General features: G+C 49.1%; 1 protein-coding gene across 5 annotated transcripts in view; it reads right to left on the bottom strand.

The window, feature by feature from the left end:
- Positions 1-13166, bottom strand: part of TEAD4 (TEA domain transcription factor 4) — a 67178-nt gene that overhangs the window by 48321 nt on the left and 5691 nt on the right. The window contains exon 1 of one of the 5 annotated variants that reach the window (XM_078075483.1): positions 3762-4277. The exons of the other annotated variants lie outside the window; for them this stretch is intronic. Within the exon in view, the coding sequence (XP_077931609.1) occupies positions 3762-3942 (181 nt within the window). The 5' untranslated portion in view covers positions 3943-4277. Of the gene's footprint in view, positions 1-3761; positions 4278-13166 lie in introns of those variants that run through there. 5 annotated transcript variants of the gene reach the window in all.

The raw sequence follows: 13166 nt of genomic DNA, 5'->3' as shown, positions 1-13166 counted from the left end.
TTCCAGGGCCTGGCTTGGAGGCCTCTGGTTCTGCCCCCAGCCCCACCCAAAAGCCCACCAGATGGCCCACCCAATGCAAACTCCAGGCTCAAACAACACTCAGCTCCACCCTAGGGTCCACAGATGCCAGTTACTCAGGAATTTTCAGGAGAATTAGAACTTAAAGGCATTTATTAAGATCTTTTTAATAATGAGAATAAACTCCTCAAAAACACTTCCAGGACAGGAAGGGAATCATGATCCTCAGGTTATAAAATGAAGAAACCAAGGCTCAGGGAGGGCAAATAACTTGCCCTGAGAAAGTGGCAGAACCAGACCTCATCCCCTCTAATCCCATCCCCTGCCTGGTCCAGAGTTGCATCCTCAGGATTTCCATCTCCTGCTCCCAAAGCCCACCACTTCTGGACCCTTCCATGGCCATCAGTGATCACTAAGCTCCACCCTTCTCCTGCTGGCCAGTAGAATCCCCAAGATGCAACTCAACACAGAATAGTGCCTGGTCTGTGTTCACCTGTTTCCCCCACTGGATTGTGAGCTACCTGAGCAAACGATTATTTCTTAGCACCTGCCCCAACTCTCCTGGCTCAATACCGGGAATTTAGACAGATGTTATCCTACTTTACATAGTATCAATTATCCCACTGATTCCCTTTCCTCCATCAAGAACAAATCTACCACTCATTTCCTTTTATCACAAAATCTTTTAACTTGTTGAGGGTCAACACATGTTATAACTTCCTCCCTGTGCTCCTGACCCCAAATCAGATGGACTGAAACTCAGAAAGTGTGTAAGACCTGCCTGTTGTCATCCAGCGTTAGGGAGACACAATTCAGAAGGGGCCTGAGTCTCCTGCCCCTCCTCTCCCGGCTCAGATTCCAAGAGCTCTGGGATCCAGGCTAAAGGTTCCAAGTATATCAGGCTCCTCATAACCTGTGGGCCCTGACATGACCCGTGATGCCTCAGCATCTGATGCTTCTCCCCTGGGGCCCTTGGAAAGAACCACCACCTTCATCCCAACGACTCCTTAACTGAGAAGCTGGGAGGAAAGAAAAAACAGGATTTCCTTCCAGGGCACCCATTCTAATCTTCCACTGTATTGAGTCTCAGAGGTATAAAGAACAGGAGTCCTTCTTCAGGCTGGTGGACTTATCTGCAAGGCTTGGTTACCAAGACCAGTGGAGTTATGTCTCTGCACCCCAGGTGCTTTGCCCAATCCAACACAGTTGTGGTTACAAGAGCATCTACGTTGGATGGAATGTGGCTCTCCCATATCAACACATTTTTGAGTGGAGATGAAACGGCCCCTCCCATCACTACCTTGGTCATTCCCACGGACTAGACTCTGGAGCCTGGGCCCAACCATCAAGTGCCAAAAGGTGCTGTACACACTGAAGCACAAGCACAAGATACAGACCCCCGTGCAAACTCCCTGATTTGGGGGGTCGGGGTATGTCTCTAAGCCTTCACTGTCCTGACCCCATTTCTTAATAAAAACAGGAGGGGAAATCGGGAACAGCGGACCCCAAACTCATTCCCACTCTTCCTTTCAGCCCCCTTGGTCTCCTCAGCAGCCCCTGGACCCCGAGTTCACTCACACTGTTTTCCTGCTTAGGGTGGACCTCCTTCTTTCCTGACACCAGTGCATTAACAAATATCTGCTGAGGGTGGGAGAAGTAGGGGGAGGTCTTTCAACCATAAGCTGAGTAAGGCCTGAGGATCTGATGTATAACACGGGGACTATAGCTGGTAACACTGTATTGTGTAACTGAAAGTTGCTGAGAGTAGAACTTAAATGTTCTCACCAAAAAGAAAGATGTGAAATGGCAGGCGTGTTCATTAACTAGATGTAGGGGGATCCTTTCACAGTGTGTATGCACACCAAATCCCCACAATGCATACTTAAGATATCATACAATTTTCATTTCATTTCATTTCATAGACCTCAATAAAAATGAAATTAAAAAAAAAAAAAAGAAAACTATTTTTAAAAAACCATCTGAGTACCTGTTCTTGGCCTAAACTCTGGAGAAAGGGGTTCGGGCCCTCAGGCTTAGACCTTAGACAGGCCACAGGAGGCTAAGTGCTACAGAGTGTGAGCGGCTTCGGTGGAAGCAGGCACAAAGCACGCAGCTCGAGCTGGGGCCTGCCTCTGCCCGGAAGGGCTTCCTGGCCCGGGCCACAAAGGCCTCAGGTGTCTATCATGTGCTGCCTGAACTGCTCACTGGGCTGCCTCAGAGGTCTCTGTCCTCAACCCTAAGTTGATGTCTTCTTTGCCATCAACAGCCAGGGATGCTTGAGGATCAGGTCCAATTTACATCCCCCAAGGTGCCTAGAAGACCGGCTGCTTCGTTGTAACTGAGGAGGCTGGGAGACAGAAGGAGGAAGAGAGGAGAACCCACCCTCCAGGCAAGGGCAGGGTCACAGTGGGGAGGCCCACTTCCCCAACACACAGTGCTGCCTCCCCTCCTAGCGCACGGCCCCCGTGTACTGGGCAGATGACCTGCTAGACAGGTTCAGGTGGCCCAGCACTCGTGGGAGGGAGGCCTAGCTGTGAAGGAAGTACCAACAAGACACTGAGGGACAGACATTCTGCTCACCAAAGAGAGAACTATTTTCATATTAAGACTAGGAGGGGGGCGCCTGGGTGGCTCAGTCGTTAAGCGTCTGCTTTCGGCTCAGGTCATGATCCCAGGGTCCTGGGATCGAGCCCCACATCAGGCTCCCTGCTCGGCGGGAAGCCTGCTTCTCCCTCTCCCTCGGCCCCTGCTTATGTTCCCTCTCTCTGCCAAATAAATAAAATCTTTAAAAAAAAAAAAAAAAGAGTAGGAAGTACATTTTCACATACCCACTCTGTGTCTTAAGCCCTTGACTAGATCTCCTCCCAACACCCACTTCAGGTGACGACGCTGGGGCCACCCCAGGTGCAGTGCTGCACCCAAGCTCCGAAACTCTAAGCGGCAAGGTTCAGTCCCTTCCGCTCAGCAAACCGCCTCTTGCCCACCACAATGCTGCTTGGACCTCCTTGCCAACAGTTCTGTGGACCACAGGAGGGGGAAGTGGTCTGATTCTACAACACGCAGGATTTAAGTTAAATGTGAAGAGTAACAGGGATGGGTACTGGCGCCAGGACTGACCAGCGAAGGGGAGCTAGAGGCCCCCAAAGCCTCTGGTGAAGGTCCCAACTGGGACACGTGGGCATCCCAAGGTTTGTGTGCATGAGGAAAACCCCAGAGGAGAAAGTTATCCTCCACCTTACAGTCCTGAGAGGTAAAACGACTTGCCAAAAGGCCCCATGGCTAGTTAAAACTGGGACCAGAACTCAGCCTCAGCCCTGCACTTTTTTGCTACACAATTGCAATGGCCATGGCCATCATCTGGATGCCTCTGGAAGAGGAGAGAGTTGGTTCCTAGGAAGGAGGGCAGCAGGCAACCCACACATGTGGATAAGCAGGTTCCGCAGCCAGAAAGATCCCTCCTTCCTATTTTCATGCCTGACACCATTAGGGCTTTAGCCCTTGGAGTCGTCCACTCATTCATTCACAACTGTATACTGAGCACCTACTATATTGCCAGGCATTGGGTACAAGGTCATCAATGACATAGTCCTGCCCTCAACAGCCTTCAGCCTCGTGGGGGTGGGGGTCCAGGGTTTCCCGAGAAGATGCAAATACAGTCTATCCTTCGTACTCACAGAATATTCACAGATTCTGTATTTGCAAATGTGCCTACTCACTAACATTTGGAAGCCCGAGATCCATACCTGCAGTGCTTCTGTGGTTATCTGCAGATACACACACGCTCCGCACCACCGAAACTGGGAGCTGCCATCGCACGCGTTCCCAGCCCAGGGGGAACAAGGCTATACTCGGCCTTCTGGCTCCAGCGCTCACACTAGAAACGACAGGCCTTTGCACGGTCTCTTCGGTGCCACCTGGTCCCATCTTTGTACTTTTTGCTATTGATTTCGCAGTTTAAGCAGGCCGTCCCAAGCGCAGTGCTGCAGCGCGGGCTCGTGTTCCTAAGTGCAAGAAGGCTGCGGTGTGCCCTCTGGAGATGAGACGGGAGTGTGATAAGCTTCACTCGGGTGTGACCTACAATGCTGTCTGCTGTGAGTTCAACGGTAAGAAATCAGTAATATCTATGAAAGAAATAAGGTGTCTTTGAACAGAAACACACATAAAACAAAGGTTATGAATTAATCAGTTGAAAACATTGTGCTAGATGCTCCCAGGGACCTCACCCCATCCGCTAGAAGCAGTGGTACAGTATCTGCTAATCCAGTGTGCTCGGTGACGTTACAGAACTACCACGAATCCTAAGAATCAAGTGTACTCAAGGAGGGTAACACATTAAACAATTATAGATGAATATCTTGGGGGTAGGAGGCAGGATTTTAATAGACCCTGAGCTCAAGGTACTGGGAATACAACAGCTCATGGAGACAGAAATGTCAAAAGGTGGAACCAGCCCAAATGTCCATCAACAGGTGAATGGGCACACAAAATGTGGCAAATCCATACAATGCAATATTACTCAGCCCGAAAAAAGAGAATGAAGTTCTGGCACATGCTGCAACATGGATGAACCTTGAAAACATTATATTAAGTGAAATAAGCCCGTCACAAAACAATGAATATTTTATGTGTCCAGTTATTTTACACTTTTTTTTAAGCGCACCAGGAGATGTGGGCAGAGAAGGGGATTAAGGGACCTGGGCCCAAAATACAGGAGACACAGGAAAATGACCTATTTATAGCTAGAAATGAAAAGACAAGATGGCAGCATTTGGGTCACGGGCAGCAAGTCCTTAGGGATGAAAGGAAAGAGAGGGAGCGAAGGAGGAGAAAACACCCAGTCAAAAAACGGACCTCCATGGGCTGAGCTGAGCCATGTACTCAGCTGAACAAAACTGGCCCCAGTGTGACTTTAGATGGCCGGCCAGGGCTTGCTGGAGTAATACATATATATAAGTATATATAACAAATAACACTTTTATTATAAAAAGAATAAAACCACACAAAACCTAGGTGTCCCAATCCCACCCCAGAGCAGCCTCCCTAGTGATGCCTCTTCGTCCGCTAACACACACGACGCTCCGGGGAAGGCCTGGCATGAGCCCGGTCCGCTGTGCAGAGGCTTCAGAGCCATGTGACCTGAAGGAAAATCTACCTCTCACCAGCCATGTGGCTGATCAGGAACTTGTTTAACCTTCCCAGAGCTTCTGAGGAAGGACAGAGACAGAACAGGTAAAGAACGTGGAACACAGCCCCGTGGGTCTGCACCACCCACCACCCTCACTGACCTTGCAGTGCGAAGACACTTACCACACCTTGCTCCTTGATAGGACAGGAGCGGGGCGGGGTGAGAGAAAAGGCAAAGGAGGACCCCACCATCCCACCAGTGTGTCGGAAGGAACCAGTCACAGAGGGCCCACCCACCAGGCCAGGAGAGGGGTGCTGTGGGGCAGAGGTGCCCGCTTGGGCTCTGGAGTCAGAGGCCCGGCTCAGATCCTGGCTGGGCCTCCAACTGGCCAGTAACCCTGGGCAAGCTATCGACCTCTCCAAGCCTGTCCCCCAAAATACATTCCAGAGGTAATAATATTATCTCCTCATGGGACTATTGTGAGGATTCAGTTCAATCGTGTCTCCCACGTGCAGGCACAGAAGCTGGCTCTCGGGAGGGCTTCTCGAACATTGGTGGTTCTTGGCGGAATGATGGAGGGGGGCAAGGGAGGGAAGAGTGAGTCCCTCTGGGACGCAGTGGACAGGAAAGGAGCAGGAGGAATGAGGGGCACAGGAGGAGGAGAGGGTGTGGAGAGAGCAGGCCGGTGAGAGAAGCCTCAACAGGGAGGGGCAGTAGATAAGTCAGAGTTGAAGAGGATGATCCGTGGATATAGCCCCAAGCCCTCCACCCATTCCCCGGAACCCCCAATCCCGGGGTGGGGGGGTGGTCAGCAGGGCAAATGAGGACAGGGATCCACCTTCCCAGGAGCTGGACCTGGGACTCTGCCCCAGCCACCCCTTCCAAGCAGCCAGGGATGTGGGTGTCTGTGGGCCTGGCCCTAATACATCCAGGAACTGGGTCATAGCAAGTGGGTGTCCACGGCCTCCACTCCCCACTCCACCCCAGGGCTGGCCCCGGAGCCACTAAAGGGGCTGAGGAAGCGGTGATGGGGCTTTAGGCACAGTGCCTGCGCAGAAGCCCCTCCAAATAGGTTCTCAAAGGAAGGTAAACCCGGCTCCAGGCTCAACCTCACCAGATTAATTCCCCTGTCGGGACTTCCGTGTCCCCACTCACACAAAGAAAAGGTGGGGAAAGTGGAGTATCATTCAGAGATAAAAAGAAATGAGCTATAAGTCTCTAAAAGACATGGAGGAATCTTAAAGGGATCTTGCTAAGTGCAAGCCAATCTGAAAAGGCTACATACACACTGTATGATCACAGCCACAGGACATTCTGGAAAAGGCAGCACCACAGACCCAGGAAAAGGACCAATGGAGGGATACGTGGAGCACAGGGGATTTTTAGGGCAGTGAAACTGTTCTGTACAATACTATAATAGTGGATACCTAACATTCACGTCTGTCAAAACCCACAGAACACACAACACAAGGAGTGAACCCCAGATGTAAACTATGGACTTTAATAATAAAGTATCAATATTGACTCATCAACATAATAAATATGCCACACCAATGCAAGATGTCAACAATGGGAATAAGTAAGTGGGGGAGAAGAGAAGAAACTGTATTTTCTGTTCCATTTTTCTGTAAACCCAAAACTGCTAAAAAATAATAATAATAAAAAAAATAAAGGCGTGGAGGGCTGGTGAGGCTATTAACTTTTTTTTTTTTAAGATGAGAGTAAGACTTGCACTTTTTTCTCCTTGGGGCCTTTCTTCGGGATTCTAAAATAAAGCAAAGGTTACAAAGTTCTAGAGAGGCAAAAGTACTGAACCAAACTAGTGGACTTCACTTTAAGTGGTCCTGTCCTACGAAAATTCAGATCTCAAAGCAGATCCCAGAACTAGGGAGTCTTTGCCTAACACGCTTTGCCACTGAATCCCGTCAAATAGTGGCTCCCCCCGGGCACGGACTGAACCAATTTATTTCCCTGAGCCCAGCTGCCGCTCAACAAGTGCTCGTTTTCCCCAGCCTTGGGTGGGTTTGCTCCAGTCGGCGGCTTTCCCAGAGACGTGACTGTGCCCCACTCTGCCAGGACCCCAGGGTGTGCCCACACTGGGCCCCCACGCAGCACAAGGCACCAAGGGTGGGGGCTCTGGGTGCACACCCTGCTCAGGGAGGAGCTCTCAGCGCTGGGGAACAGCCCCCAAAGGCCCAGAGCATCAGGGAGCTGCAGGGAACCTACAGGGCTCCTGTAGGCCTCTCTCCACCTATAGGTCTTATCATCTCTGGAAAGGGCCTGCCCCTGGGAAGAATGAAGGCTCCAGCATCTGGACAGTGCCCCAGCTGCCAGGACACAGAAGCGGGGACAGGCTGATCTGGACGAGAGGCAGGAGAGGTAGCACCTATCCTACCCTTGGTCACCTTTCATAGAAATGTTCTTCTGCCTCAGAGCCACCCTGCCCGGACAGGGCTAGAGATGCAGACTGCAATGCTCTGGAGATTCTAATGGCCCAGAGCCCTCAGACCCTAGGCTGAGGTCACCATCACAGAGGACCCACCCTGACCCAGAAATCTCACCGCACTGATTCTCTCTTGCACCAGCCACACACCTACCAGTGGCTTACCCCTGCAGACCCAATAATCACCCCACCTCCCATTCCAGAATGCATGGTCATCCAGTTTGGTAACAAGGCCATGTAAATGGCTGGTACCCAGACTGGGCACAAGCATTTGTTGCTCTGGATGGGGCTGGCCCAGCTTGAGCCAGGGGCCCTGAGGAGTAGACCAGGTACCTAGCAAACCAAGAAACCACCTGTGCCCCCTATACGGAAGCATACTCTATGGCAGGTGCTAAGCCAGGAAAAGAACTTCATAGAGGGCCTTGTTCCCTCCTCCTCCGCCTCCTCCTTTCTTTTGCATAGGTCATTCCCTGGGTGTTCCCTGCCCCCGCCTCACCTGGGTCCCCTGAAGAAAGGCCAAGGCTCAGGACACCAACCAAACTCTTTCCTTGCTTTCAGAGTCGTTCACACCCAACATCTTCTTGTGGAGATTTTCTCCTTAAATGAATTTTCTCCAAAAATGTGTAAATCGCACATCCGACAAGGGACTTGTATCCAGAATATTAAAGAACTCTCAAAACATAACCATCAAAAGAAAAAACAGGTAAAAGATTTGGATAGACATTTCATCAAAGAAGTTGTATAAATGGCAAATAAGCACACACAAAAAAATGTTCAACATCACAGGTCATTAAGGAAATGCAAATTAAAACCATGAGATGCCACTACACCCCTGTTACATGGTCAAAGACAGAAACAAAAAGCCGACAATACCAAGTGCTGTTGAAGATACGGAGCACCAGAACGCTCCCGCGTCGCCGGTACAAATGCAGAGCGGTACACTTGCGCCAACAGCTGCGCGTGTCTTAACCCATCGCACACTCGCCACCGTGGGGACCCGCAATCCCACTCCTTGCTATTTATCCAAGAGAAATGAAGGCCTGTGTTCACACAGAAACCTGTACACAAATGTTCACAACAGCTTTATTCAAAATCAACAAAGGCGGGAAACAACCTACAGTCCGTCCACCAGTGACTGGATAAGCACACTGCAGTGTATGCATATAATGGAGTACTACACAGCAAGAAAAGGAACAAGCTATTGATACACAAAACTGGGTGAATCAAGGCATCATGCTGAGTGAAAGAAGCACACCCAAAAGCCACACACTGTATGACTCCATCTGATATTCTTGAAAAGGCACAATGACAGGAGTGGACAGAGCCATGTTGTCAGGGGATGGGCATGGGTCGGGGACAGGGGGAGGGGGACAGACGGACAGACAACAAAGGGGTGTCAGCATGAGGGAATCTTTGGGGGAGATGGAGCCATTCTGTATCTTGACCGTGCTGGAGAATACCCAACACTTTGCAGTTGTCAAAACCCAGAGAACTGTACGCTAGAAAGAGTAAATTTTGCTGTACGTGAATTTAAAAATAAATGTTTAAAAAGTCCTCATTTTGCCCAGATTACCCAGTTCAAATCCACCTCACTCATAAAGCCTATATATCTCGCCTCCTCTAATTTTATGACCATGACTCTGAAATCACCACTTTTCCTATCTTCTCACCTGTATTTCTCCCTCTCTCCCGCCCCACCTCTTGCTCCCGTTCACACACGCTCGCTCTTGCGTGCGCGCGCGCGCACACACACACACACACACACACACAGAGCTATCGAAACCCTACCCATCCTTCAAAGCCAGCTCAAGTGCCTCCTCCTCTGAGAAGCCTTCCCCGACCCCTCCCAGCCCCATCAGAAGGAATCACCTTTACCAGGCATCCCCTCAGCACTAGTGTGTGCTTCTAACTAGCCCTTCTTTAATCTTGCAGGTTTTCGGTGTTTGCTACTCAGTCCGTCTCCCCTGCTGGACTGCAAGCCCCCTGAGGACAGGGACCAGGTCTTCTGTTCCACATCTCTCCCGCCGCCCCCTGGCACAGTGCCAGGCACACAGTGGGTGCTCTGTGACCACTGTGGAGTGGCTGAGGGCAGGTGCAGGCGGCGGGGGCCAATGCCAAGAGAGGCAGGCTGGCAGTGCTGGGGCTGGCAGAGCTTGGAGGAGGGTATCAGAAGCCACTAATACAGCTCTGCTTCCTCTCTTGCATAAGCAGCACAACTATTGCTTAAACCTCCAAGTGCTGGAAGTGACCTCAACCCCCATTCCAACATGAGGTCATGTAATTTACGATGGAGCATTTCGGAAGATGCTTTTGCTTCTTCAGCACCACCCAGCACAGTTCCAAGCCCCAAGGAGGACAGATGCTCAGGACACACCTGTTGATGGACTGGAACCTATCTTATCATACGGGTGCTGACATTTCTTCTCACTTCCAAAAGGCGGGCCTTCTTTTCAGCAATAGTAGATTAGGTCCATCTGATCTGAAGACAATTTCATGACGCAGAACTACGGGGCAGAGGCACAGCCTACAGATAGGGACACTCCAGGACTGGGTTCTTCCCAGCATATCCCTGGCCTCTCCCTCTTACAAAATTAAAACTTAGCCTGTCCAGAGTTTAAGGACCATTTATTTGATAAGCACTTGTATGGTTTAGTATGTGCCATGTAAAACACTAAGCATATTACAAATATTAACTAATTTAATCTTCACATTAACCATATGAAGTTGGTTCTATTAATATTTTCCTCAACTTGCAGAGGGGAGAGTAAGACACAGTGCCGTCAGATAGCTTGCCCAAGGTCACATAGCTTGGTAAGTGGCAGAAAAGGGATTCAGACCCAGGCAGGCGGGCTATAAAGCTATGCTGTCCAAACACTAGCCACCACCCACATGTGGCCATTGAGCCCTTGAAGAGCAGCTCGTCCCAAGTGAGATGTGCTGGTAAGTGTAAAATGCATGCCAGATTCCCAACACTTCATATGAGAAAATATAAACTATCTCATTAATATATTTTTTTTACTATTGATGGCACATTTAAACTATAATATTTTAGACATAGTTGTTTGATATATTATTAAAATTCATTTTACCAATTTCTTTTTTTTTTTTTTTTAAGATTGTATTTATTTATTTGACAGACAGAGAGAGCACAAGCAGGGGGAGTGGCAGGCAGAGGGAGAAATAGGCTCCATGCTGAGCCAGGAGCCTGATGCAGGACTCCATCCCAGATCATGACCTGAGCTGAAGGCAGACGCTTAACCGACTGAGCCACCCAGGTTCCCCTCTTTTTACTTTTTAAATGTGGCTCCTATTTTTACTTTTTAAATGTGGCTCCTAGAGAACTTAAAATTACATATGTGGCTTACATTATATTCCTATCAGGCAGTATGGCTCTGGGGTCTGTGCTTGTGGCCACTACTCATCTTCCCCTGCCCCAGCCTCAGGGGAGCAGCCTGTCCCTCACACCTGCTCGTTCAGCTGGTACGTGATGGGGAGCCAGGCAGTAACTCCCACAACTCCCCAGTCCATCTCCTCCAACGGCTCAGACACGGCCCCTTCCCACCCCAAATCTCTCAGCCTTGCCTCCAGCTCTGGAGATAGCTCATCTTTACCTCCTTCCAGCAGGAATCCCTGAATGGCAAGGTGGGGAAATCCCTCCCTCATTGCCTAGGGCAATCCCCACCTGCTGCATGCGGGAGAAACTGAGGCCCAGGACCACATGGAGGAAACAGAAGCCCCAGAGGTGCCATTTCCCACCCACTACAGAAACCTCCTCCAAAGCAGCCCTAGCAAGCTCTATCCACATCGTCCTACATCATGAAATTCCATGTAGGTCTATGTAGTTCTACAGAGTGAAACTGACTTCACATCACATGGACCCGATCCATAGTACTGCAAAGAGGGCCTGCCTTCTGGCAGTGAGAAATGACAGCACCCTGAGGGCGGAACAGGTTCCAACCCCCTATTCCCCCTCTGCTAAGACACACACAATATCCACAATATAGGCAAGCTCAGTACTTAATAAGTCAGGGTGTATCCAACCTCCGAAAACAGACACGGCTCCCAATGTGGCCAGAGCACCACAGAGCCTACCGGACTAGGGTTCTTGACACGGACCCCACCACACCACCAGCCCACACAGGCTCAGGGTTTAACAGGGCAGTGGGAAGAGTCCGTTTGACCTGGGTTCAAACTCCAACCCCAGAATTAATCTCTGTGTGGTTTTCCTCCTCTTCTTTAGAGGTTGAAAAACAAAACAAAATCAAACCAGCAAACCCTATCTCACAGGGCTGCCATGAAAATTAAACAAGGTGATATAGGCAGAAATGTCTAGAACTGGCACCTGATAGGCACATAATAAATGCTTGTTTCCCTTCCCCTTCCTTCATCAACCAAAGCCCCAGGTTTTCTCCCCCAAGAATTGATAGTAAGTTCCCATTCTATACATACTTAAATGCAGGATTTTATATTTAAATCTATTCGAGTTCATCTTAAGATAAGTATACATATTTAACATTACTCAATGTCAAGTAATTTTTTAATGGCTAAAAATTGAACACAACTTACAAAAATGTTTGGTAGGGGACGCCTGGATGCTTCAGTCGGTTAAGCATCTGCCTTCGGCTCAGGTCACGATCCAGGGTCCTGAAATCGAGTCCTGCATCAGGCTCCTTGCTCAGCGAGGAGCCCACTTCTCCCTCTGACTGTCGCTACCCCTGCTTGTGCTCTGACAAATAAATAAATAAAACCTTAAAAAAAAAAAATTTGGTATTGTGCAGTTAAAAAAATTAAGGTGTATTCATGTAAGGTAATCTTATCCAGATCCTTATAATTATGACTTTAAATTATTTTTTATGATACAGGATATTACTATATAGTATTCAGTAAGAAAAAAAACAGGATACAGTGTAATTGCAATTATGCTAAAATATATAAATTTACTTGCATGAACACAAATTTGGAGGGATATATACCAAAGTATTAACCGTGCTCATCCCTGAGTTGTGGCATTATGTACCATTTTTTCTTCTTTAATTTATAATGGTTTTCTACAGTGAGCATGTATTAATCTTAACAGAAAAAAAATGGTTTTTCATCTCCTATTTTTGCTTAATCTCAGCATTTAGACAATTAAGATGATTATGAATCCTGGCTCTGTCCTCCTTGCTTGCTATCGTAGACACCCACAGAACTGATAGAGGATGAAGCCAAAATGAGAGTTCTGTGGCCTGTCACTAGAGACCTCCCACCCCCACAGCAACGTGAGCTCAGTACGAGCCGCCAGGGTAGCCTCTCAACCAGCTACAAATCCATCTTACTGCTGCAGCAGCCCGATCCTATTTATTTCTCTTGAACCCAAGAAAAATCATGAGACTCCAAGTCCTTACTAAACACTCTGCCAACCTCAACTAGATGTTTCCAGGACTTGGTAGGGTGACTGTGTTGGCAAGCAGTTCTCTCAGTGCCATTTTGGAGTCCCCTTGTCAGTAAGAAGCCTACCAGCCTGGGGCGCCTGGGTGGCTCAGTTGGTTAAGCATCTGCCTTCGGCTCAGGTCATGATCCTGGAGTCCTGGGATCGAG

The sequence above is a fragment of the Halichoerus grypus genome, chromosome 6, assembly GCF_964656455.1.
Source record: "Halichoerus grypus chromosome 6, mHalGry1.hap1.1, whole genome shotgun sequence".
NCBI lineage: Eukaryota > Metazoa > Chordata > Mammalia > Carnivora > Phocidae > Halichoerus > Halichoerus grypus.
Note: the sequence above shows the minus strand (reverse complement) of the source record. Positions and strands in the feature narration are given on the sequence as shown.